Below are 26,875 nucleotides of genomic sequence, written 5' to 3' on the forward strand. Positions count from 1 at the left end.
TATTTTTAGTGATTCCCTCAGCTTTGCTTGTTTGCTGCTGTCAAGGCAACGCAGCAGCCACGAGGGCGAGCCCGTTGCTGTGAGAACTGAGGGGGCTCTGCCTCTCACAGGGATTCAGCTGCTGGCTCTGCAGCCTTTGCAGCGAGACAGCAGCAGAGACGACAGCAGCTGCCCCAGCCCTGCTGACCAACGGGGCACAGAGCTGCTCTGGGGGCTGCCCAGCAAACACCCCCTCTGCAGGGCACAGAGCCACCCTGAAGCACAGCAATCAACACTCCCTGCAGCTCCCAGAGCTGTGACAGCTGTGGGTGCACATCACCACCCCTTGGGAGGGGGCACTGACGGAGCAGCTCAGGCTGCAGGAGCAGGGCTGGGGCCGGCAGAGCCCCCCACCCCAATTCCTGCCCCCATATCCCCAGCAGCCCTGGAGCACTGCCTGGGATGTGCCACCTCCTCCCCCTCGTGCAGAACACCCCCCAGTGACAAAATAACACACTGACACCAGTTGGGCATTTCCTGGGAGCAGAAATTGCCAATTTCCATAACGTGTGGGCAGGGAATGTAAGAGCAGGAAAATGCGTGCCACCAAAAATATGGAACAAACACTTTCAGTATGATTCCAGTTCACAAATGCAGGCAAGGGCAGAGAGGAGGCACAGCCATGAAATTCTCCATGTTGCTGAACAGCTCAAAGCAAGTATTTCACCCATAGTACTGCAGTGATCTCACAGCTGAACAGAACACAACTGCTTGAACTGGAAACCAGGGGTAAGGGGGTGGGTGCACATCCCAGCTGCCCCAGTGGGGCCCAGGGCAGAATCCAGCTGCTCATGGGACAGGGGCTCAGGGGGATGGAAATGGCTTTGCCTCACAACACAGAGAGCTCCTGTCCAGCAACCAGCTCCAATTATTGCTTCAGCACCAACAGCAGGACAGGAGTGACAGGAGGGGCTGCAGGGCTGGGGAGCTCACCCCGACACCTGGGATGATCTCACAGACTGAGCTGAGCACAGCACAGCCCAAAACCCTGCCAGGGCAAAGCTGCAGGACACAAACCATCACCAAAACCCTGTTAGAGCCAACCTACAGAACACAAACCATCACCAAAACCCCTGTTAGAGCCAAGGTGCAGAACACAAACCATCCCCAAAACCCTGCAAGAGCAAACCTGCAGGACACAAACCATCACCAAACCCCTGTTAGAGCCAACCTACATAACACAAACCATCCCCAAAACCCCTGTTAGAGCAAAGGTGCAGGACACAAACCATCACCAAAACCCCTGTTAGAGCCAAGGTGCAGGACATAAACCATCACCAAAACCCTGTTAGAGCCAAGGTGCAGAACACAAACCATCACCAAATCCCTTGGCAGAGCAAACCTACAGAACACAAACCATCCCCAAAACCCTGCAAGAGCAAACCTGCAGGACACAAACCATGACCAAATCCCCTGGCAGAGCAAACCTGCAGGACACAAACCATGACCAAATCCCCTGGCAGAGCACAGCTGCGGGACACAAACCATCAGCAGGTCCAAGGGAAGCACAGGGCAGTGCTGGGACACTCGAGGCACAGCCCAGCAGCTCTGCACGCCCAGGTTTGTCAGGGCAGGAGGAGCTGGGAGCTCTGCTGCGGCCCAGCAGGGACAGACACACGGACAGCAGTGCAGGACAGGCCAGCACTGCTCCCCCTGCTGCCCTGCCCAGGAGCACAGAGCAAGGGCACGGCACACGGCACACACAGCCACTCAACAGCACCCACCACTCCGTTTGGCAAAATATTTATTTATAATAAATCCGTCCCAAAGCGGTTGGTCACAAAGAATTGACTCCTCCTACACGGCCGGGCTGTAACAATGCTTGTGGTAGAAGTAAATAAACTGCTTCTTTTTCCACAGTGTACAAAAACAAAGAGACACCGAAATGACAGGTAACAGGACACGGGGGGCACTGGAGAGGCAAAGGCAAAGCAGAGGGGCCTGGCTGGCAGCGCTGGCACCGTCATTTACCCGTACAGTCTGAGCCCTGGGCCGCTCCTCTGCCCCGCAGGGCAGGCTGGTGCCCTGCACAGCTCCAGCCACGCTTTCACAGTACTGCATGTCAACACTGGGAATGGTTTCTGATATGGTTTAGACTGCACACAGTACTTGAGAGGGAAAAGGGAGCTACTCCCACTCCGTGGTTCCCGGCGGCTTCGATGTCAGGTCGTACATCACCCGAGAGATGCCAGGGATCTTCTTGATCTCTGCCACCATCTTCAGCACCACCTGTGGGGCAGGGCAAACACAGCATCAGGAAAACGTGTGTGAAACAGACCCAAAGAAAATCTGTCGCCCTGGTTTTTTAAGGTTTTCTAAGCCTTCTGATGTTTGCATTCCTGTAACGAACTTTCTCACACACTTTTTGTAAATAACTTATTGTTTTGCATTCTTTTATAAAAGAAGAGAAATTTGATGGACTGTTGGTTTGTCCAGTGTCATTGGAGAGGTGGCACTCCAATCCACTGTCACTTCTGGAAATCTATAAATGTTAGGGCCAGAAAATAAAATTCCCTCTTTTCCACCCTGAGAACAGCAGTGTATGCACTCGTGTTACTTCATGTCCTGTAGTGACAAAAATCACCCTGGAAAGGCTGGAGGGCAAACTGCTGACACCAGCTCTGCTGGACACCAGAGCCTCTTGGGACCAGCACTTTGCCACCAGACATGGAATAAAATCAGCTGGAAGGAAACCTCTGCTTTCCAGTGAGAGTCATCTTCCAGAGCTCACAGTTAATCCATGGCAGCAGCAACATTCCAGGGGGGAATTTGATGATCCTGAGAAGTTCAGCTTCCTTAAAAATCCCCCAGTTCCCAACACCACGTACATGACATGCTGTTCTGTTTATAGTGAAAACACAAATTAACACTACATTGTTCTGCATAGAAAAACTTGATTATTTCCCCCATAAATATGATTACTCTCTATAACCTCTATTACTTACCCACTACACTACCACCTATCCTTAAAACAACCATTTTTCATTTTGAAGAATGCAGGGCTTTTGTTTGGGGGTGGGTTTTGTGGTGTTTGGTTGTTTGTAAAGACAAATGAATCCTCATTTTATACAGTGGGATAGTAGCTCACATGGCAACCTGAGCTGCTCTTTTCATGGACAGGCTGCCTCAAAGTAGAGGACTTCAATTATATACAATTACTAAACAATGCTCAGATGCTCCTCAAGTGTGTTTAAAATAAAAGGTCAATCCTGCTCCTACAGTGCATTCCCAGAGGGACAAAGTACTTGACTGGACATGGATAAAGTTAGGAAAAAAAGAAAAAGCCTGAACCTGACTCTTAAGTAGTCTTAGTGACTTAAAGAGCAAACAGGGCACTGAGATGTTAAACTGCAAGTTTCAGTAAAACCAAAAGTGCCAAAGAAAAGTAATTCCTAAATTCCTAATGTCAGGCAATTTCCAATTATGATGCAAAAATTAACTCTAAATCCCAGGAATGGCTGGGGTATTCTTTCCTCTTTATCTGGTTGTATTTTAGCTCAGCTCTGCTGCAAAGCCTTTGATTTGTCATACCCACCTGCCAGCCCCTCACTCTGTTAGTTTTTCTTCCCAGAACGCCACAATTTTTTAATGATTATTTATAACAGAGAAAAACAGCAAGAAACTCGAGGTGAAGGCAGTGGGGTGAGAGGAGAGTGCAGTGAGAGGAGAGCTGAGGGGAGCAGGGCTGAGGGAGGAGAGCAGGGGCTCAGGAGGGGAACAGGAGCTGGAACACCAAGGAGCAATGAGTGCTCCAGGGATGAGCTCCCTGACTTTGGAATATGCATCCATCCAGAAGAGGCCAGCACAGAAAAAGTTGTATTTCTGCGTTATTTCCACCAGAATCACCTTTTGTGCTCTGTCCAAGATCATCTAGCACCAAAACCACAACACAGAACACACTGCTGTATTGATATGCAAATATCTCATGGGATAGACATGAAATAAGTTATGGTCAGAGTAAAGTACCCACACAGAAATCCATGTGGGCTTTCCCCAATGTAGGACAGATCAATATTTAGAAAACCATCAATTGCTATGTTTCAGCAGTGCAGCAGGAGAGAAGCCCTGAGGTTTCTGGTGCATCCTGTGCACTGTGCTGGGTGCACACAGGACCCCTCCTGCGGGATGCCCTCACCTCCTCGGGCACCTCGGCGCCCGGCGTGGCGGCGATGCCCGTCATGAAGTCGCTGGTGATGAAGGGCCTGATGACCACTGACCTCTGGCACGAGGGCTGCTTCTGCAGGGGGTCCCGGTCGAAGTGCAGCGGGGTCAGGATGATCGGCATCTGGCTGATCTTGCCAGCATAGCCTGCAGCACACACGGGGCACACACGGGCACGGTGAGCTCTGCACTGCTCCCCCTGCGCGTCCCGCTCTGAACCAGGAGTGCTGCTCATCCCGTGGGATCTGCTCCTCATCCCGTGGGATCTGCTCCCTCACATCCCGTGGGATCTGCTCTCCTCACCCTCTAGGATCTGCTGCTCATCCTGTGGGATCCGCTCCCCTCACATCCTGTGGGATCTGCTCCCCTCACATCCTGTGGGATCTGCTCCTCATCCTACAGGACCTGCTCCCCTCACATCCCGTGGGATCTGCTCCCTCATCATCCTGTGGGATCTGCTCTCCTCACCCTCTAGACTGCTGCTTATCCTGTGGGATCTGCTCCTCATCCTATAGGATCTGCTGTTCATCCGGTGGGATCTGCTCCCCTCACATCCTGTGGGATCTGCTCCCTCATTCTATAGGATCTGCTGCTCATCCTGTGGGATCTGCTCCTCATCCTATAGGATCTGCTGCTCATCCCGTGGGATCTGCTCTCCTCACATCCTGTGGGATCTGCTCCTCACCTCTAGGACCTGCTGCTTATCCCGTGGGATCTGCTCCCTCATCCTATAGGATCTGCTGTTCATCCTACAGGATCTGCTCCCCTCACATCCTGTGGGATCTGCTCCCCTCACATCCTGTGGGATCTGCTCCCCATCCTACAGCACCTGCTCCCCCACCGCCTGTGGGATCTGCACCCTCAATCTGTGGGATCTGCTCCCCTCACATCCTGTGGGATCTGCTCCCTCATCCTATAGGATCTGCTGCTCATCCTGTGGGATCTGCTCCTCATCCTACAGCACCTGCTCCCCCACCGCCTGTGGGATCTGCACCCCTCACCTCCTGTGGGATCTGCTCCCCTCACACCCTGTGGGACCTGCTCCTCATCCTATAGGATCTGCTCCCCCTGGTCCCACAGCAGTGGTGCAGCTCTGCAGCTGCAAACCAGCACTGGCAGGGCCCTGGCACAGGCTCCCAGAGCAGCTGTGGCTGCCCCATCCCTGGAAGGGTCCAAGGCCAGGCTGGACAGGGCTTGGAGCAGCCTGGGATAAGTGGAAGGTGTCCCCAGGGCTGGAGCAGATGATCCCTGATGTCCTTTCCAACCCAGACTGTTCTGAGATTCTATAAATTGCCACTTGAGATGATCCTCAGCCTTTGCAGGCACGCAGAAAAAATCCCAGCTAATCTGTGTTATCCCTGTAATTCACAATGGAAGAGCCACTTTCCTTCCCACATAACATAAAACCAGGGGGCTTTATCAGTCCCCATTTCAAGCCCAATAAAGAGATATTCCCAAATAAATCTTTGAAATATTCTTTGAAATACTATTCTTTGAAATAGTCTTTGAAACACTCAGGACACAGCTCTCCAGTACCCCTGGCTGGTGCTGGGCAGGTAACTCCAGACATTTCCCTCATTTTCCAACATCTGCTCCAGAAAGGCAATGCACAGCTCCCCAGTTTCCCTGTTCCAAGGAGCTGAAGGTCCAAAATCCAGGTGTGAGGAGCTCCTGGGGCTCAGGCTCCCTCCCTGTGCCAGCCCTGGCCTGAGCTGCTGCACTGGGAGGTTTTCTCACTGAGCCACAACTCCAGGCTTATTTTTAGGAGCAATTCATTCACACAGAGCCAAGTGTCACCAAAAGTTAGCGAGACACAGCTACAGCTTTACCAACACAGCCAACAGTGTTATCTCAGCCTTTTGAGGTTAATTCTGTACAAATTCTGCTCACACAGCTCTGCAAACTGAGTATGGATCCTCAGAGAGAGGGATCTGCTGTAACTTGATTTACAGCAAATACAGGCAGGGCTGATGCAGTGCTTCCCACACAGATCACATCTCCAAAGGTAATTAAGTAAAAACCTGAGGAGGCTGAACCTCAGAACTGTTTATTCCCAGGCTCTGCCTGGGCAGCACATCCAGGGGACCCCACACTCCCTGGCTGTGCAGGGTTGGGGCTGCAGCTTTGATTTCAAGTTAAGAAATCTGAAACCACCACGGGCTGTGAGCATCACCCCCATGAGAAACCTGGTATCTGGGCTCTCCCCAGAACCAACACCATTCAAAAACTGTGTCAAGTTCCTTCACCTCAGGTAAACACTGAGCTCAGCAAAGAGAAGGGATCTGGGTGACTGAGCTGCCTGCACAAGTCTGCAGTGAAGCACCACAGCTTTGAGCTTCATGATGTGTAAGAAGCAAGTCAGTCCCCAAAATCCCCTAAAATGAATTCCTGCCCTTTGGCTATCAGCTTCCACAAATTTTCACTGCCATTTCACTAACTGATCATTTTTTTGGACTGCCATTCCACTAACTGATCACCTTTTTGGAAATACCTGTCACAGACATCTTTTATGGAAAATCCTTTCCTTAGGATTTTTCCTCCTGAGAAGCTGAGAGGCCTCAGGAACAAAATGTAAACAATGGTTATCTGCTGCTTGGAATGCAACAGGTGCATCTGTGGCTGGCCCATGTTGGATGTTGGTAATTAATGGCCAATCACAGTCAGCTGGCTCAGACAGAGAGCCGAGCCACAAACCTTTGTTATCATTCTTTGCTATGCTATTCTTAGCCAACCTTCTGATGAAACCTTTTCTTCTATTCTTTTAGTAGAGTTTTAATGTAATATATATGATAAAATAATAAATCAAGCCTTCTGAAACATGGAGTCAACATTCTCATCCCTTCCCTCATCCTGGGACCCCTGTGAACACCATCCCAAACACCTGCTTGCAGATTTGACAGCAGCACTCTATGACCCCCACAGTGTTTGCAGGGACCTGGGAGCACAGTGTGACCCTGGGACGAGGGGGAGCACGTACCAGACTCCCTGAGAATGTTGTGAGCCTCGAAGTCAGCTTGCCGTAAAGTGCTGAGGACTCCCGTGGTCAGGAAGGTGGGGGTGACATCCGTGGGGGGCTCCTTGACAGGGGGCCCAAACACATACACCACCCTGCAAGAGACAGAGCAAACACACAGCCTGCAGGGCAGCACAGGGCTGGGACAGCACCAGGCTCCATCCTGCTCACAGCAAAGCACCAACCCCCGGTAAATGCTGCACCTCATTGTTAATGAGGGCTTCAGCACAGGGCACTGACTGCAATTCGTGCATCTCCAGAAGCACATCTGCAACAAAACATCTCCTGAATTCAGAGCAGTCACGTCAGCTTTGTGCTTTTAATGTCATTCCTTGTGTCGCAGAAGCTGCAGGGCTGGAGTGGCCTCGTGCATGGGCTCACCACGAGGTGCTCCCAGCACTGTGTGGGCCTGCAGACACAGACCAGGAGCACCTGTCTGAGGCCCAAAACACACAGATGTGCCAGTCTGTGCTGTGCATTTCTGTGTGGAACACAAAGCCAGCTGGGCAGGAGCCTCCTCAGCGTGCCTGGAACAGCAGAGGAGCCTGCAAAGACAGCAGAGCTCCCAGAGCTGTGGGATGCTCAGGAGGGCACTGCTGAACCCAGCAGAGCTTAAAGCAATCAGCAGTGCTCTGAAGGCACAGACTGGCTTTTATTTTCATTTTCTGACACACTCTGGAACTGCGCAGGCAATCCTGATTTACGCCTTCTTTTGTCCCCTCTGCACTTAATTTAAACAGGTGCCTTGCAATTCCTGCTCTCACCTTTCAGAGTAAAAGCTCTGTCAGTAGGTGTCACATATGTGAGAAAATGAAGTTTTGCTATAAGCAATTCTAAGCACTTCTGGCAGAAATCCCACAGCCAGGCAAGGAGGGTATAATTCCCCAGAGCTGATTTCATGTCTAAGCACCTTCAGCTGCTGGGGAAGTCCTGGACTGGAGTGGGCAGGAAATGTTACCCTCAGAGAGCTCAGCTGAGATCAAACTGGCCAGCTTTGGAGCCTCCCTGTGCATCAGGGCTGACAGCCCCTCACCAATCCCCTCCTGACACAAAGGCAAAGCAAAGTGCAGCACATCACAGCTCAGCCCCAGCCCGGAGCCCTGCAGAAGGGATTTGCATAAATTATAGTGGGGCTGCCTAATCCAAGGATATAGGCCAGCAACTTCCTTTCAAGCTGGAAATAAATCCATATTTTGATTTATTGTGCATTTGTGACCTCTGTATGAGACACCTGTCCAACATATAAAAATATCACACCCCAGATTAGACAGAGAAATGTCTGCACTTGGTGAAGTTCCACATATGAATTAGACAATTAAAAATAAAGACAGATCAGTACCCACCTGTTGATGTTGTGGCACATGCGTGGGATGAGCCTGGCAAGGAACATCAGGGACTCCCAGTGTGGGGCATCCTTGCTGGAGATGCCACAGACGTAGCTGTAGGAGCGACAGTCACCCTGGGGACAGACAGACAGACAGACAGCCACTCTGAGTGCCAGCCCTGCTGCCACAGCCACCCACAGCCCTCCTGTTCATGCAGGTGACAGCAGCACAGCTGGGGACAACACTGAGCACACGCTGAATGCCCAGGACAGGCTGGCACAGCCCCTGCAGCCACCAGGACAGGCTGGCACAGCTTTCCCTGCATTCCCAGGCTGCATTCCCAGCCCTGCACTCACCAGGACAGGCTGGCACAGCCCCTGCAGCCCTGCACTCACCAGGACAGGCTGGCACAGCTTTCCCTGCATTCCCAGGCTGCATTCCCAGCCCTGCAGCCACCAGGACAGGCTGGCACAGCTTTCCCTGCATTCCCAGCCCTGCAGCTGCACAGGGGCTCCCCAGGCCTGCCCAGCTCCCTGCACACCTGGAGCAGCCCTGTACCTGCACTCCCACAGTTTTGATGGGCAGCAAGAAGGCATTCAGTGAATGTAGGCTGGTGATCTGCATCAGCTTCTCCTGGTCCTCCTCACTCGTGCACGCCTTCACCCTCTGCAGCAGCGTGTGGGGCTGCCAAGGATGGAAGCAAAACTTAAATACAATAAATTAAACACAGCTCCCAGCCCCTCAAACACAACCTGCACGGCACAAATAAAACTGTAATTTAAATAACTGTTTGCTTAGTCTACATTTACCCCTTGGAGCTATTTAAAGCACACCTCTCATCTGACAATTAAACATCAGCTGAAGCACTTCTCTGTGATTACACTGAGTTTGAAGCTGAAGCTCTCCAAGGCCATAGGGAAAGCTCTTTTCCTGTGCTCATTTCTCCCTCACAAAGCTGCACTTCCCAGTTTGATGGCACCACAATTCCACAGCTTTTGAAGGAAAGGCAGATGGAAATCCTGCCCTTCAGGATTTACCAGAAAGGCTCTGGAGGTTGTTTTGAACTCACACCTCAGAGCAGACCCCAATAATGCCTGACAGCCACCACAAAGGTCAGCACAGGTAGGAAATGTGGAAATCACACATCAGCCACTGGAAATTCCTGGTTTTGCATCAGGGCCAGCTCCTGGCTCCTGCACTTGCATTTACACACCCAGGGATTTTGGGGTGTGCAAACCCAGAATGTCACAACTCCTCCAGGGAGGGAAGAGCTTCTCCTGTCACTGCATGATCTCATCTGCACAAAGTTTAACTGCAACAGCATTTGTTTATTATTTGAAAGGTAAATAAAGTTCTGTTTTCCAGGAATGGTTCAAAACACTTGCAGCAGTCACAGCACTAAAAATTCCACTGAACAGCTTCAATGGAGCTGTATTTGGAGGCAGCATTCCTCAAGGAGCACAGACCAGTCCTTTTAACCTTTTAGCAGACTAAACCTCCCTGCAGATCACTTCAGAACCATCACTCAAAATTAAAATTTAGGATTTCCTTACCTTCTTCACACTGGCAGAAAAATCTGCCACTATTTTCAAGATGTTGTTTGTCTCTGGGAAGTCTTTGCACACGTAAGGTTCCTCAGCACAGATCACTCTGATTGCTAAGCCAGGACCTGCAAAGCAACATTGAAGAGATATTATACCAAATAACAGAAGCTGTTTTCAGCTGGAAGGATGGAACAGTGAGTCAGTCACTGAGTTCTGTGCATTCTGCCATTCTGTCTAAGCTTCAGCTGTCTAAATATCCTCAAGGACAGAAAGAAACCAACCCACAGTTGCCAACTTTGCTGTTTTCTAGTGTTGGAAATGTTGAGTATTTACTTTCAAGACAGCAAATGCCCCTTGGAAAGGCAGATCAGGCCATTATTCCAGCTCAGATCCAGGTGGCAGCTCAGGCAGAGCTCACTGCACTTACTGAGAACTCCTCCTTTGGCTTCTCCCACCAAAGCTCAATCATAAAACATGATGTATATTTATCAAGCTGCTCTCAAGTCATCTTTCCTGAAATACCGTGCTTAAGTGAAAGCCTAAATCCATTTTTTCTGTGTTTGAAGATCAGTTTTACACTGCAGTGACTCTGATGTGCTGAAGAGCCCTGCTGTGACCCCCCAGCCCCATACCTGGGAAGGGATGCCTGGACACCAGCTCCTCAGGCAGACCAAGCTCTCTGCCCAGCACTCGCACCTCATCTTTGTGGAAGTCCTTCAGTGGCTCTATTACTTTACCCTAAAAAAGAAAAAAAAGCAATTTACACTCCAGCTCACATATCCAAACAAAAAGCCTCAAATGTTCAGGTTCTGGCACCTAAACCGGCCTGAGCTCACAGCACCAGTGCCAACGATTCCACAAACACTGGAAAGAAATCCCAAGTGAATGTGGGCTTTGTGGAACAGCTGAGCACAGAGGGTGAGCCCAGGCAGCCCCAGGTTGTGCCAGAATCCGTGGCTCCAGCAGAGCAGACAGAGCTGTAAGGCCAAGCTGGCTCTGCCTGCAGGAATTCAGACCTTTCTTGTCCCACAGCCTGGAACACACTTTGTGCAGGGATCAATACTAAAAATGGGATTATTAGTTGTCTCCTGTGGGGAGTTGGTAACTGAGCACCTTCCATCAGATTGCTGGGTGAGGCCTCTCTGCTGGGCTGCTTCTGAGTATAACACAGTTAGAGAACTCACCATTCCAGTGCCAGAAAACCAAACCAGGCAGCCTCCCAGCTTTGCTTGACATGCTAACACTAAAGAGCTGTGCACAGAAAGGGGTTTAAAGGGCTTTTAGGACGGCACATGAACAGACCCTCAGTTCGTTTATCTGATAAACAGAAGCAATGCAATGAACTGCAAATGACAATGGACTCTCAGGGGCCTTGTCAGAGCCATCAGTGGCAGTGGCAGCAGCAGAGTTGCTGGTTTGGTGCTGGCTGTGGCAGAGGCAGCAGCAGCCCCTGCTTTGGGTGCTGGGTGTGTGGCAGTGCCAGCACAGTCCCTGGTTTTGGTGCTGGCACTGCCACTCACCCAGCAGAGGTGTGCCACACACGGTGGCAGAGGCAGTGCCAGCAGCACCAGAGCTCCTGGTTTGGTGCTGGCCATGGCAGTGCCAGCAGCAGTCCCTGGTTTGGTGCTGGCTGTGCAGAGGCAGCAGCACAGTCCCTGTTTTGGTGCTGGCTGTGTGGCAGTGCCAGCAGCAGCCCCTGTTTTGGTGCTGGGTGCAGAGTTGCTGTTTTGGTGCTGGCCGTGGCAGTGCCAGCACAGTCCCTGTTTTAGTGCTGGCTGTGTGGCAGTGCCAGCACAGTCCCTGTTTTGGTGCTGGCCATGGCAGTGCCAGCAGCAGTCCCTGTTTTGCTGCTGGCCATGGCAGTGCCAGCAGCAGTCCCTGCTTTAGGCAGTGCCAGCACAGTCCCTGTTTTGGTGCTGGCCATGGCAGTGCCAGCAGCAGTCCCTGTTTTGGTGCTGGCTGTGTGGCAGTGCCAGCAGCAGTCCCTGTTTTGGTGCTGGCCATGGCAGTGCCAGCACAGCCCCTGTTTTGGTGCTGGCCATGGCAGTGCCAGCACAGTCCCTGGTTTGGTGCTGGCCATGGCAGTGCCAGCAGCAGTCCCTGGTTTGCTGCTGGGTGCAGAGTTGCTGTTTTGGTGCTGGCCATGGCAGTGCCAGCAGCAGTCCCTGTTTTGGTGCTGGCCATGGCAGTGCCAGCAGCAGTCCCTGGTTTGGTGCTGGCTGTGTGGCAGTGCCAGCACAGTCCCTGGTTTGGTGCTGGCTGTGTGGCAGTGCCAGCACAGTCCCTGTTTTGGTGCTGGCCATGGCAGTGCCAGCAGCAGTCCCTGGTTTGGTGCTGGGTGCAGAGTTGCTGTTTTGGTGCTGGCCATGGCAGTGCCAGCACAGTCCCTGTTTTGGTGCTGGCCATGGCAGTGGCAGCAGCAGTCCCTGTTTTGGTGCTGGCCATGGCAGTGGCAGCAGCAGCCCCTGTTTTGGTGCTGGCCATGGCAGTGGCAGCAGCAGTCCCTGTTTTGGTGCTGGCCATGGCAGTGCCAGCAGCAGTCCCTGGTTTGGTGCTGGCCATGGCAGTGCCAGCAGCAGCACAGTCCCTGTTTTGGTGCTGGCCGTGGCACTGGCAGCAGCAGCCCGGGCTCACCTCCTCGCGCAGCTTGCGGATCAGCTCGGTGTCGTTGTGGTGGGTTTTGATCACCTCAGCCTTGTCGCTGGCCACCAGGGAAGCGCTCTCGATGAGGTCAGGCCTCAGGGTGCCCTGAGCAAGGAACACCTCCTCGGGTTTCAGGTTCATCTCCCCGATGACCTCGTTGGCAATCTGCAGCAGGGGCACAAAGAGACAGAGTTCCGGCACTTTTGGGGCTCTCAAAGGTCTCAAGAATGAATGAATTTTACAGCAGGGAGCTGGAAAAGCACAACCAACCAGCAAACTCATGATGTCACTGTCCCACTGCTGAAACACTCCTGTAACCCCATCTTGTGTTGAGCAGAAAATGGAGAAAACACCCCCAGAGCACAGGAACATCAGTGCCTGGTTAAATATTCTCCCTGTCTTTCTTCTAGGGTCATCCACAGCTCACACAAGCACCCACTAATTAAACACCACCAGCACTGATTAAACACTGAAAGATGCACCCAGGAATCACAGTATTTAGAACTTCAACCCAACAACAAGTAAACATTACCTTAACAAAGGTGTCACCGATAATTTTTCTCTTTTCTTCGGGACTCGTAGTCATATTTAAGGTCTTGCTAATTCTTTTACGTGGAGTTCTGTCCTCATCTGAGATGGGCAGAGTCGTTGTGCCATTATAGAATGAATGGGCTGCATTCACCACTGCAGGAAACCACAGGGAGTTTTTGGGGTTTTTACAAAATCAATGAAGATTTTTGTGCAGGTTACAAAATAGAAGCTTCACTTTATTGCTTAAAAAAAAAAAAAACCCAAAAAATAAAAACAATTTCCTTTGACTATTAACTGCATTGAAGAGGGCTGCTCAATACCTCAAAAATTAATTTTAACAAGAGCCTTTTATTTCTCTTATTAACCTATTACTTTTTCCATATTGTGAGATCAAGCAGCCACATTCAAGTCCAGTTCTTGCTTCCCTCTCAGATTATAATTTACTTGCTTTAAACAGTTTACAGACAGTGTTTCCCCAAGGCCTTTCTGCAACCCAAATTAAATGATGCACTATTCACTCATGCTACATTATGCCACTTAATTCAGAGAGGCTCCCGACCCAGAGATCAGCTGGGAGGCTCTCTGGCATCCTTCACCAGCACTGAACTCCCTGACCTACACAAGGAGCACTTGCAGCAAAGGGATTCCCTCAATTTGCTCCTCTGGCTGCCTGCCAGAGCCCAGGTTTATTGCTCCACAGACTGCAAGAATAAGACATGGATTTTCCACTAAAAAAAAAAATAAAGATAAATGTAGAAAAATGTGTTTAGAATGCAGCTGAGGACACTGCAGCCCAGGCTGCACTGTGCCAGTGGGAAGCACTGCACAGTGCCACGACACAGCAGAGCCCCTGGGCAAGGCAGAGAGCCCCAGGAGAGGCAGCTGTGGCTCAGGAGTTCACCAGGCAGCACAAACTTGGTCTTCTCTGACCTCCTCACACCTGAGGTACCTCTGAGCCTTCTCATCAGCCACATCAGGGCACCGTCTGCTCTCTCAGGAACTCCTTCACAGAATCAAAAAGGCTGGAAAAGACCTCCCAGACCATTAAGTGCAGCCTTTGATCAAGAGACCTTGTTCTCAAAAAGTCACTCCAAATCCATTAAAATGCACCTCTTTCAAAGCAAGAAAAAATGCTTTGAGAGTCATTTTGCCTATGGTAGCATTCAGTCACCCAAATGAGCTCACAGCTGACAAAGAGACAGACTCAGGATAAGGAAAGGATAAGGATAAGGAAGCCCAAAGTGTTAATCAGGATACTGGAGAAAATGGAAATGCAGTGAGCTCTGCAGCAGCTAAACAGGATCAGAGAAATGACCAAGGCACAAATCCACTGCTCTGCTGTGCCCCACCTGCACACACACCAACATCTAATGAGGTGGGGCAGCTCACTGTGTGCTCCCATCAAGGAAACCAGGCCTAACACTCCAGGTTTAAATTCTGTGCTCAGGTTCAGGTGGCTCCACATCACCAACCTCGCCTCGGTACCAGAGTCTGGCAACAAACCCAACCCTAGGGGCAGGTTCTGGGGAAACCAGCACAAGTGGCAGTGTGGGAAGGAGCAGGGAGCAGGAGGAGGTACCTTTGACGTGGATGCCCAGCTTCCTGAGGGCCTCCTCCACGGCCTGGCTCTCCCTCTTGCGCATGAAGCCGTTGTCGATGTGCACGGCGATGACCTGCTCGCGGTTCAGCGCGCGGTTCAGCAGCGCCGTGCACACCGTGGAGTCCACGCCGCCGCTGAGCAGCACCTGAGGGACACACACAGCCTGGCACACCCTGCCACAGCCGGCCTGGGGGCAGGGGGTCAGCACAGCACCCACCTGCAGTGAACACACTGCCCCAGCCGCGCCATGTCACAGACATCTTTTATGAAAAATCCTCTCCTTAGGATTTTTCCTCCTGAGAAGCTGAGAGGCCTCAGGAACAAAATGTAAGCAATGGTTATCTGCTGCTGTGGAATGCAACAGGTGCATCTGGGATTGGTCTCATGTGGTTGTTTCTAATTAATGACCAATCACTGTCCAGCTGTCCGGACTCTGTCTGAGACACAAGCCTTCGTTATCAGTCTTTCTTTTCTATTCTTAGCCAGCCTTCTGATGAAATCCTTTCTTCTATTCTTTTAGTATAGTTTTAATGTAATATATACAGTAAAATAATAAATCAGCCTTCTGAAACATGGAGTCAGATCCTCATCTCTCCCCTCATCCTCACACCCCTGAGAACACGGTCACAGCGCGACTCCCCCAGAACCCGGGCATGCAGCACCCAAACCACCACAACTCCCCACACCAACCCCAGCCAGTGCAAACCAGCCCCCAGCTGTGCCCCCACTCACCAGGACCTTCGAGGAGCCCACTTTGTCCTTGATGTCCTGGATGCACTGGAGCTCCCTGTTCTGCACGGTGAAGGTGCCGCTGCAGCCCGCGATGTCGTAGAGGAAATTCTTCAGGATCATCTTCCCGTTCACAGTGAGGCTCACCTCGGGGTGGAACTGTGCTCCATACAGCTTTTTAGACTCGTTTGCTATGCCTGGCACACATGACAAAACAAAAGTAACTGAGCTGGAACTGAATAGCCAAGTCAAGCAGGAGACCCAAAGTGGCTCTTTGGGATTGGCAACTCCAGCAGCTTTCAAACCCCAAATTCTAATGTCCCACAATCTCCTGTGACAATCTCAGTGTGATGTTAAAGCTCTGCTCTCAGTACCTACATTACTCCTGCTCAGTTGAACATTCATGCAATATTAAAAACAGTAACAAGTTAATAAAGCTTTAATAATTAAACAGTGCCTGACCTGTACTGTGACAGTGCACAGCCCAAACCCCACTGGCACTGCACACCACAGTGCAGGTCCCCTCTCCCCTGCCTTAAGGGCACAGGAGATTTTATTTCTAAGACAATCAACACATGCATGCTTTAAAACAATATAAACTGTATAAATAATGTTAACTTTAACCACATTTAAATCAGGACCATTCCTTTTAAAGTCTATTTCTTTATAATCATGGCAGCTTGACATACAATCACACTCCAGAAATTGTTAAAATCAATCCATTTATTTGGCAATCAAATAACAAGGGCTATTACTCTGTTCCCATTTAGTTCTAACGCCTGTCTGCCATAATTCTTTACCAAACACTATCAGAAGACAAATTCAGGATAAAATAAATACCTGCTATGATGTTCCCAGACTGTGCCACCACTTTGAATCCATCAGCCACTTTATCCACGCTATCTCCATGAGTGAGGAGCACAAGCTCTTCCTTCTGAAGGCCTCTAAACCAGGATTAAAAACCAGAATCAATTCAAGGAAGAACAAAGCCCTAACTCTGTGCCTTTACGAGAGATGCCCTGAGGGATTCCAACAAAAGCACATCTCCACAGACGGAGCAGGACATCTGAAATGTCTGCAGGATTTCCTCCCAGGAACAGCCATCTGCAGCTCTGAGATGCCTCCTGGGAAGCTGCCCAAGTCTCTGTCCAACACACCCCTCCTGCAGGAGGGAACTGATCCTGATTCTGAAGGGTTTGTGGGTTTCTCCTTACACACACCCCAGGACTGAGGTCCCCTCTGGGACAAGGGGAGCCACCTGGACACAGTCAGGATAATGGGAGTCTTGCTTTTTATTTCAACAAAGTGAACTTCTCTTGTTCAAAACTAGGTGTTTTCAGGGCAATCCAGGCACATCAGACAGCTCTGCAGGGGCCCTACAGAAGGAAGATAATAAAACTGGAACACCAGGAAGGAGTAAACTGTCAGACTTTTCACAAGGAACTTGAAGGCCATCCACAAAATTATCAAGAAATCTAATTCTGGTTTATAAAACATCACAAAGCAGTTTTAAAGGAAGGTAGAAGAGGAATGGGTTTGGATTTTCTGTGCCCTTTCCAAAAATGGATGGGCACCCACAAATACAAGAGCAGTGCACAGCAGGAGACAAGAGCTTAACTCAAATATTGTCAGATCATGGTGCACTTACAGTGTCTCAGTGAAGGCTCTGAAATAAGGAGTTTATACAATATTCCCAGCAAATACACCTGCTTTTTTAGAGCCAATTGGAAAGTCATCCCTAAGTATTTGTTTCAGTCAGTAACCTGCTTGTTTGTGACCACACTTGTAGAAGTTTTATTAGAAATTATCAGCTAATTGCACTGTTTAAAAAAAAAAACAAAAACCTTCCTCTCATGCAGACAGCCCTTCCCAGGCTGACAGTGCTTTGATAAGTGGAAATGTGTGTGCACCTGAAGAGTGAGCAGGTGTTGTCCAGGGTGATGCTGAACACTCCGTCCTCCCGAACGCTCTTCTTGTGCACCGTGCCTCCAAACACCTTGTTCATCATCTGAGAGCAAAGGGATCCATGAGAAAACACCCCACCCTCACCTCCAAACACCTTGTTCACCATCTGAGAGCAAAGGGAGCCATCAGAAAGCACCTCCCCACCTGCCCCAGCCCTCACCTCCAAACATGTCACCACATCCCAAAGCTACAAGGATTCCCTTCAGAGTTAACCCTGGCTCTGTACTGGGCTCGTTCCCCACTGCCACACAAAGGGAGCAGAACAGATTTGCAAAATTATGTATATTCCATAGTGTGTAGCCCCTTCCCTCAGAAATGGCTGCTCTGCAAACCAGCTGAGTACCTGAGACCACACCAAAAACCTGAATTTGTTCCCTTAGTTTTATTCTGGGACTGACCCTGGAGAAGCCAAGATGCAGGGGCAGAAGTCATGCACCTAAAGCAGCCCTGGTCTCCCTGGAAGTTTTGCCCAGCTGGGATCTACCAGATCCCTGCAGGACCACCAGAGGCTCCAAAGGGAAGTAAGGGTTATTTCTTTTTTCATGAAGGAGTGTTAAGCACTCTGAAGAACTCTGCTAGGAACAGCCCATGCCTGAGACACTGCTCCACTTGTTTCCAAGAGAGGTGCCTTTCTCAGCAGCAGCTGGGCAGAATCAATGAGTGACTGACAGGTTATATTTACCCTGACAAAACCAGGAGTGTGGAGCTCAATTCACAGCTCTGCAGCAAAGCAAAACCATTTATGCAACTGATCCCAAACTGGTTTGGGTTGGAAGGACCTTAAATCCCATCTCATTCCACCCTGCCATGGGCAGGGACACCCTCCATGGTCCCAGGTGGATCCCAGCCCTGTCCAGCCTGGCCTGGGCACTGCCAGGGATCCAGGGGATCCCTGTGCCAGGGCTGCCCACCCTGCCAGGGAAGAGCTTCTCCCTAATCTCTAACCCAGACCTGCCCTCCTTCAGTTTAGGCAGGTACAAGGTGAGGCAGAGCCAGGAGAGGAGCACGCAGCAAGCTCAGCCCATCCGTGGGTGCTGCAGTGGCTCCCCCAGCACTGCCCCTGCAGCCCACGCAGAAATGAGCCTGAAGGAGGCTGTGCACAGGCACATCCAATGGCTGCACGGGCTCCTGGAGGTGTGTCCCAGCCCCAAGGACCCTGTGCTGTCCCCAAGAGCACCTGCATGCCATAGCAGATGCCAAGCACTGGTTTTCCTATTGTGAATATGGCTGGGTCGAACCACGGTGCATCTTCTGCATACACAGAGTTTGGTCCTCCAGATATGATGATGGCTCTGCAGACAGAACAGGAAGAAATCATTAATCCAAACACACTGGTTACCTTGAAATCTATTTACTGTAAGCACTGGCACTGTCTCACACCACTCTTAGAACTGATGCTTTCTAACAGACTTAATTTTAACACAGATATCATTCATTACATGTAACTAGATTTTTGCTGTCAGACCCAGCAGGTTTTCAGGGAATGATTTCCCCAGTTTAAACAAAGTCAAATATAAATCATCATAAAAAGTGCCTGTATTTTAAATTTCTCATAGCTAACCAGTAGCAATGAGAGAAGCAGGATGGCTGGGACAAATGCAGAGTATTAGCACCAAGATATATATTTTTATATATGTATATATATACACATAATTTATGAAGTCTGTGACATCTGGAGGAGACCTGCAGTCAAAAAATGCACTCCCTAACTCCTAAATCTGCTGGAAAAAAGTCCCTTCATCCACTCTGGTTATGCAGAAATGGCATTAGCAGCAAGCTGAGAATTACAAGCACAATACATGTGATCATGTAGGGTTTGGAGTTACTACTTTACCCTAGAACAGAAAATTAAGTTATCTCAAAGGGGAAGAGAAAGTTTTTGCAAACCACAGTGATTTCCAGGACCATGAACTGCAGAAGCACCAGTTGGGCAACACTTCTGGCCTCGTGCTGGGATGGAGCAGGGCTGTACCAGACCTTGGACTCAGAACTGTTTGTTTCACAGAGAACATCAAACTTGTTCTGAGCCAGGAGTGCAAAACCAAACCAGACAGGACGTGCACAAATGGGATTAACAGAGCTGAGCTGTTCTGGCTCTGAGCAGCAGGAGCAGGAGCTGTGCTGCCCACTCCTCCCTGTGCCACCAACAGGATCAGCCCTGCAGGACCAGCCTGGCACCAAGGCCACCTGCAGCCCCTTCAGCCCACGGGGATGGGAGCTGGAAGGGGCAGCATTTGTTCCCCTGCCCGCTGGCATCTCCAGGCCAGCTCTGGAGCCAGCACAGCTGATGTGGGCGCAGTTTTACCATCCTGAAACCACCCTGAAAGCTGCTCCCTGCAGCTCCTGCACAGGCACTCCTGGTCAGCCTGGAGACACAATGCATCTCCTGACCCTGGACTGCCATGAAGAGCCTGAACTCCCCTCTGTGGCTGCTGGTGCTCCTGCTCCAAATAACTCCATGCACAGAAGCAGTTAGCACAACAAGCTATTCTAGTAAGAAAAATACGTTGCACCTGTAATAACAGAAGATCTGTCCCATAAAAATCCACAATGAAAAATGTAAACATCTTGGTGAAGAGAGAATCTTAGAAAAATGTAAACACCTAGGTGAAGAGAGCATCTTAGCATATACCCATAAAAACACCTTTGAACCAATGAATTGGTCAAGAAAACTACCAGCCACCTGGAGCTGGACACAAGGTCTGTGAAAGCTACATAAAATGAGTTATGTGAATAAAGAATTGGCTTTCCCTATGTGAAAAAATTGTGTCCCGTGTGCTTTATTGCAACATTAGAGCTACTGCTCAGGTGGTGAGCGTGGAACGGAGGGCAGGGAAGGGGCAGGAGGTGAGCAGGGAATGGAGAGCAGGGAACGGAGAGCAGGGAAGGGGCAGGAGGTGAGCAGGGAACGGAGGGCAGGGAAGGGGCAGGAGGTGAGCAGGGAATGGAGAGCAGGGAAGGGGCAGGAGGTGAGGATGGAGCAGGGAATGGCAGGGAAGGGCAGTACCTGAAGCCCTGCTCGCGGATGGCGAAGGCCGGCGTCTCCAGCGGGAAGATCTCGGACTGCACGAAGAGCTCGCGCACGCGGCGGTCGATGACCTTGCCGTACTGCGCGCCCGCGTCCAGGATCACCACGGCGCCCTCGTAGTGGTGCTGCCCATCCTTGAGCTCTGCCCCGGCGTTCTCGGGCTGCCAACGGCACCCACTCAGCAATCCCATGGGGTCACCCACAGCCGCGGCAGAAACCCCGTGGAACCGCTGACACCCACATCAGAAATCCCATGGAATCACTGACACTCATGTCAGAAATCCCATGGACTACTGACACCCACGTCAGAAACCCCATGGAACCACTGACACCCACATCAGAAATCCCATGGAACCGCTGACACCCACTCAGAAATCCCATGGACTACTGACACCCATGTCAGAAACCCCATGGAACCACTGACACCCACATCAGAAATCCCATGGAATCACTGACACTCATGTCAGAAATCCCATGGACTACTGACACCCACGTCAGAAACCCCATGGAACCACTGACACCCACATCAGAAATCCCATGGAACCACTGACACCCATGTCAGAAATCCCATGGGACCACTGACACCCATGTCAGAAACCCCATGGAACCGCTGACACCCACGTCAGAAACCCCATGGAACCGCTGACACCCACTCAGAAATCCCATGGAACCGCTGACACCCACTCAGAAACCCCATGGAACCGCTGACACCCACTCAGAAATCCCATGGAACCGCCAGTGTCCACTCAGCAATCCCCCAGAATCACCCACACCCACTCAGCAATCCCATGGGGTCACCAGTACCCATGTCCCACCAAGTCACCCACACCCCTCAGCAATCCCACAGAATCACCAACACCCAGGTCAGAAATCCCATGGAACCACTGACACCCATGACAGCAATCCTATGGAATCACTGACACCCATGTCAGAAATCCCACGGAACCACTGACACCCATGTCAGAAATCCCACAGGGCCACGCACACCAGCAATCCCACAGGATCACCAATACCCAGGTCAGAAATCCCATGGGGTCACCCACACCCACTCAGCAATCCCATGGAACCACTGACACCCATGACAGCAATCCTACAGAATCACCCACACCCACCCAGCAATCCCATGGGGTCACCAGTACCCATGTCCCACCAAGTCACCCACACCCGCCCAGCAATCCCAACAGGGTCACCAAGGGCTGGCAAAGGCCCCTGTGAGTGGCCAGAGTCCAGCTGTCCACCCAGCTCCATCACCCTGGTCACCACTGAACCGTGCCCTCAAGTGGTGCTTGCACACATTTTCAGATCCTCTCAGGGGTGGTGGCCCCATCACTACCCTGGGCAGTCCCTCAAATGCTTTACAAACGTTTTTGTCAGGAAATGTTTCTTGATATCCAGCCTAAACCTTCTCTGGCTTTACACTGACAGCCCACTGACTAAGCCAGATCTCTTTAACAACTAACATGTGCAAGACTTTGCTAATTAGCTATGCTAATTTATGATAAAAATGACAAAGACCAGCCAAAAAACTTCAAAATGCAAAAAAACAAAACAAAAAAATCTTAAAGGTTATAAGGAGCAGTTGAGGCACTTGCGAGATAAAGGTGCTGGACACCAGCACAGAACATGCACCCCAAGCAGACACACAGACACGACATTCCCCAAACCAAACAGGGCACAAATTAGGGAAGAAAAATGCTAATGATCTAATGAAGGCAGAGCTTTCCACAAGCAGGAGCTCATATGCCCTGATCACCATCTGCAGCCTCTCCATCTCTTTCCATTTTCCAGTTCCACACAAACCCCAGCACAGCCCATGAGAACTGAGAGCATCAGCCTTTTTCTCAGGCAAAACAGCACAAAACCAAACAAAAAATGTTTTCCCCCGTCATGCTGGCTCGTATGCTGAACTTCACTTGACATAACCTCCTGGAGAGAATAAAAAGGGGAAATTGAGAACAAATGTCCCTGCTAAACGATTAAAAAAAAAAGAAAACCCACACATTTTGTGTGCAGCATTTGAGCAGACTGCACGTCAGAACAAAGCAGCGGTTCCCTCTGAGCCCCTCCTGCCTGAACTGCCTGCCCAACTTCAGCCAAACCTGAAAGAGTGCTAAAACACACAAAGCTGAGTTTCCTCATTGAGGAAACTTGTGAGGAGAGCAGCTATTCCATGGAAGTGTCTTTATCAGAGCAACTCCAAGGAAGAATCAAGGAATCAATCAAGGAAGAGTCACGCTCCAACACCAAAAATCTGTAACATAAAAAATTGAATTCTGTCAAGGTGTTCTTCCCCTAACTTAAAGCTTACCCTGTCCGTGCCAATGCAGCTTGGTGAAGGACAAACTGGGAAGGGTTTTGCTTTGGCAAATGCTGCCTCCAAACACCTTGGAGCTCCATTTCAAGTTTTACTGAAACTTGAAAGGTTGGAGTGGCTCTGTTGCCTGCTCCAAACCAGCAGAACCTCCAACCAAGGACTCGCCTGTGTTCCCATCATTGCTGCTCAGCCTTGCCCACCTGGGGCAGGAACTCAGCCCAGAGCAGCCACAGGTGATTGTGGAGAGCATCACCCTGCTGGGACACAGCCTCCCAACAAACACACTGGAAATGTCCAAAGTTCACACCAGCTGCAAGAGGTTTTATCTTAATTAAAGTCAATAAGTGGGGGGAAAAAATAGTGCTAAATCCCTCAAAAGCCTAAATCCAGGTTAAACTCAGATATTTAATTTTTGCCCTTCAGCTGGCAGCCAAGTTGCCTGATGGGGAGCTCTTAATGACATTTAGTCCTGGGTTACACAACAAAAAGTGCACATGCTGGAAGAGAGCAGACTTCAGCCGCCTCAGCCCCAGTGAGGCAGAGTCACCAGAGCTCTCCTCCCTTCCAGGGCAGGGAGGGAATCACTGTTACAGTGATTCTGGCCATTTTCACCTGGCAATTTCTAAATTAGCAGCTCTTGCCAGACAGACCAGCATCCTTATGCTTTCCTGAGCCCATCTTGGAGAAAACACTATTCCTGGCAGTGCTAGGTTTTTATTTCAAGCCTTTAAGTGTTTCAGAGCAGTAGGTTGGGTCATTTAGGGCCAGAGCTCTGCAGCCTCCTCACCAAAAAAGACTAAACAGAAGGTACTGTTGGTGTCAGCTCAGCTGGACTGACAGCCAAGCATCCACATCTGTAGCTAATAAATAAATAAATCTGGTTTTCAGTGCCCTACCCCGAGATGCTTTGGGCAAGCAGGTGTGGTTAATGGGGGCATGAGTTAACAGGTGGGAGGGAGACAGGAGTGTGAAAACAGAGGCTGAAGTTACATCAGGAGTAGCTTGAGGAGCACTGTTAAAGCAGCATGGTTTGGTCTGTGTCCTGAACCTGCACCTCCCTCAGACCCCAGCAGAGGCAGGACAGCAACCCAGACTCCTCTGAACTCACCAGACAAGCAGAACTGTAAGGGGGTTCAGGACTAAGAGAGCCCAACACACACCACCATAAACCACAGGCAAAAAGAAGAAAGGAAAAAGGGCAGAAAAGTCATCACAGGATCTGGCTTCACTTATTGAAGGGCACAGTTCCAAGGCTAGGGGCTTTAAACCCCAATTTACCACGGGAAACGTCACTTGATGAAATCCCAAAAGGAACAGATGCTGTTCCTGTGCAGCCAGCACGGCAGCTGAGCCCTGCACACCAGGGTGTGCCAGCAGATTTAGAGGACACCAGACAGCCCAGCTCCTGCAGGGACAGACAGGGTTTATGGGGCCAGCACCTCCTCCTGCTGGGGCTGGCAGCCTCCCATGAAAGCTCCTTTCCCCTCAGTACAGGTGGAATAGAGCTCGTCTTCTGGTCTATCACACAAAATTCTGGAGAACGCTCTGGTTTGAGAGCGGCTGTGGGAGCTGCTCTGACACCTGTCCCAGGTGGTCCAGGCACAGGGCAGAGGCACCACGCTGCTGTCCCAGAGTGGGACTGAAAACAGGGCTAAAAGCGTGGGCACGCTGAGAGAAGAAGGTCTCTATTCAGCTAACTCAACTCACAAGTCGCCCTGAACACCACGGACCCGGGACATGGCACCAAGGTGCCACCTGAGCTGTGTCACCCCAGCTGTGCTGCCAGCCTCATGCCAGCACCTCAGCTCCACCATGCTAACACTGGAGGGCAAAATCTTCCACCACTGCTGCTCCTCTGCGCCAACACCAAATAATTCTGAGTTCTCCAGTGAGCTGAGGTACAACTGGAATCAGGTTTGGGTTACCAGCCATGGACACCACAAATCCTGTTCCTCACATACCTACCTAGTGCCTTAAACTCAGTGTGCAAGCTCCTAGCAGCCCACTTGTGCAGAATTCAGCTTTTCACACACCCACATGCTTGCAGGTTGGTCATTAATGCAATTTATAAACCACATTTCCATACAGACCAGTCCCATGCTGGAGTACTGGAAAGCAGCAGCAGCTCCTCTGCCCGAGCCCCCGGCCCTGAGCTGTCACCCACCCTGGTAACTCAGAACAAACCAAAACCAGGACCTTGATCTTGCACTTTCAGGCCAGCACAGGTTTTAGAAGAGTTTAACTGTTTCCCTGGGTATTGAAATTAAGCAGGTTTAAGAACACTCACTCGTATTTCACAGCATAACAGGAAAGCAGCTCCTTCAAACTCAGGCCATCCCCAGGACAGGGACAAGAGCCCCCAAATCTTTCTATCAGGGAAGCTTTAACAGACAGGTGTCACCTGCAGGTGTCGATGGGCTGCAGGGAGCCAGGCCCTGCACAATCTGCTCTTGCTCTGCAGGACGAGCCAGAGCTGCACACCCCATGGCCAGGAGAACCGGAGCTGCACACCCCATGGCCAGGGAGAACCGGAGCTGCACATCCCATGGCCAGGGAGAACCGGAGCTGCACACCCCATGGCCAGGGAGAACCGGAGCTGCACATCCCATGGCCAGGGAGAACCGGAGCTGCACATCCCATGGCCAGGGAGAACCGGAGCTGCACACCCCATGGCCAGGGAGAACCGGAGCTGCACACCCCATGGCCAGGGAGAACCGGAGCCCCAGGAGCAGGAAAGGAGCCCGTGACCACGGCCGGGGAAAAGCGGGCCAGAACACTCACACAGGGACGAACCGAGCACACAAAACCCCGCCAGAGGCACAGCTTCTTGCAAACGAGATATGGAGCCGAGAAGGAGGGAGGAGGGGAGGTTGCGAACACGGCCAAGGGAAAGCGTGTCAGAAACTTACAAGGGACCAAGCGGTTTCCCAGAACGAGCGCCCGAACCCCCGAGACACGGATTTTCCCAAACTCAATAAAGAAACCAGAACAAGTCCTTTATCCCGCCACAGCAGCGGCTGGAGGCAGCTCGGTGGGAAGTTGCATTATCAGAAAGCGCTAGAAGTTCCCGCGGCGCACGGCTCGCTCCGTGCCCCGCTCTGCCCGGCCCACACGGACACGCGGCCGCCCCGTCCCCGGGGCCGCGGCGGGACACGGGCGGTGCAGGGGCAACCGGGCCGGGGCTGGGGCGGGGAGCCCTGCCCGTGCCGCTGGGTGAACCGAGCCCCCGGCCCCGCTGCGAGCGGGGACACGGCCGGGCGGGGTTAGGGTTAGAACAGCCCCGCTCGGGGGGTTAATCAGTTAATTAATGAATTAGCGCTCCGCGAGCAGCCGCGGCTGTGGCTGCAGCGCGGGCGGTCCCGCTCCCCTCCCGGGCCGCGGGCCCCGCCATGTGCCCGGCCGGGCCGGGCCGGGCCGCAGCCCCGCGCCCCGCGGCCGCAGCACTGACCTTGGTGTCCCCGTTGCACAGGGCCATGGGGGCGGCGGGCAGCGCGAAGAAAGGGCCGCGAGGAGCCGCGGCCGATGAGCTAATGCCGCCCGCGGGAGGAGGAGCCGCCCGGCACGGCCGCTCCGGCGGAAGGGGAGGAGCGGCGGCGGGGTCAGGGGCGGGCCGGGGACACGGCGGGGACACGGCCCGAGAGCCCCGCGCCCCGCGGGGTTTGGGGTGTGACAGCACATTTTGCTCTGTTATCAGGGTAAAGACAACCAGAGCTCTGCAGTGAGTGGGGTTTGTGCGTGAGCATCCTGTGGTACCATGGGATCGCTGCCTGCTTTGCGTTGGGAGCTTAAAGCCCATCCCGTCCCACCCCTGCCATGGGCAGGGACACCTTCCATCGACCAGGTCCATCCCGGCCTTGGACACTGAACCTGCTGTGCCTGCTGGGTGAATCCCCCAGCGGACACCGGAGAACGTGACTGCGTCCGTGGAACCCTCCTGGGGCGGTCTCGGGGCGGTTTTGATGCCTTTGCCAGAGCATCAGTGT

At 51.6% G+C, this 26,875-nt stretch overlaps 1 protein-coding gene across 1 annotated transcript; it reads right to left on the reverse strand.

Annotated features, from left to right (window-relative positions):
- Nucleotides 1–1,766: 1,766 nt before the first annotated feature.
- Nucleotides 1,767–26,471, reverse strand: GMPS (guanine monophosphate synthase). Its single transcript, XM_064720729.1, has 16 exons — nt 26,341–26,471; nt 20,558–20,739; nt 18,728–18,842; nt 17,496–17,593; nt 16,426–16,529; nt 15,589–15,782; nt 14,836–15,001; nt 13,258–13,409; nt 12,717–12,890; nt 10,715–10,820; nt 10,092–10,207; nt 9,097–9,222; nt 8,557–8,672; nt 7,178–7,308; nt 4,175–4,347; nt 1,767–2,268 (listed from the first exon to the last, which is right to left on the reverse strand). Exons 1-16 carry the CDS (start codon nt 26,365–26,367, stop codon nt 2,167–2,169), a joined length of 2,082 nt encoding a protein of 693 aa, XP_064576799.1. The 5' UTR covers nt 26,368–26,471; the 3' UTR covers nt 1,767–2,166.
- Nucleotides 26,472–26,875: the final 404 nt, after the last annotated feature.

Source organism: Zonotrichia leucophrys, chromosome 9, assembly GCF_028769735.1.
Source record: "Zonotrichia leucophrys gambelii isolate GWCS_2022_RI chromosome 9, RI_Zleu_2.0, whole genome shotgun sequence".
Taxonomy (NCBI): domain Eukaryota; kingdom Metazoa; phylum Chordata; class Aves; order Passeriformes; family Passerellidae; genus Zonotrichia; species Zonotrichia leucophrys.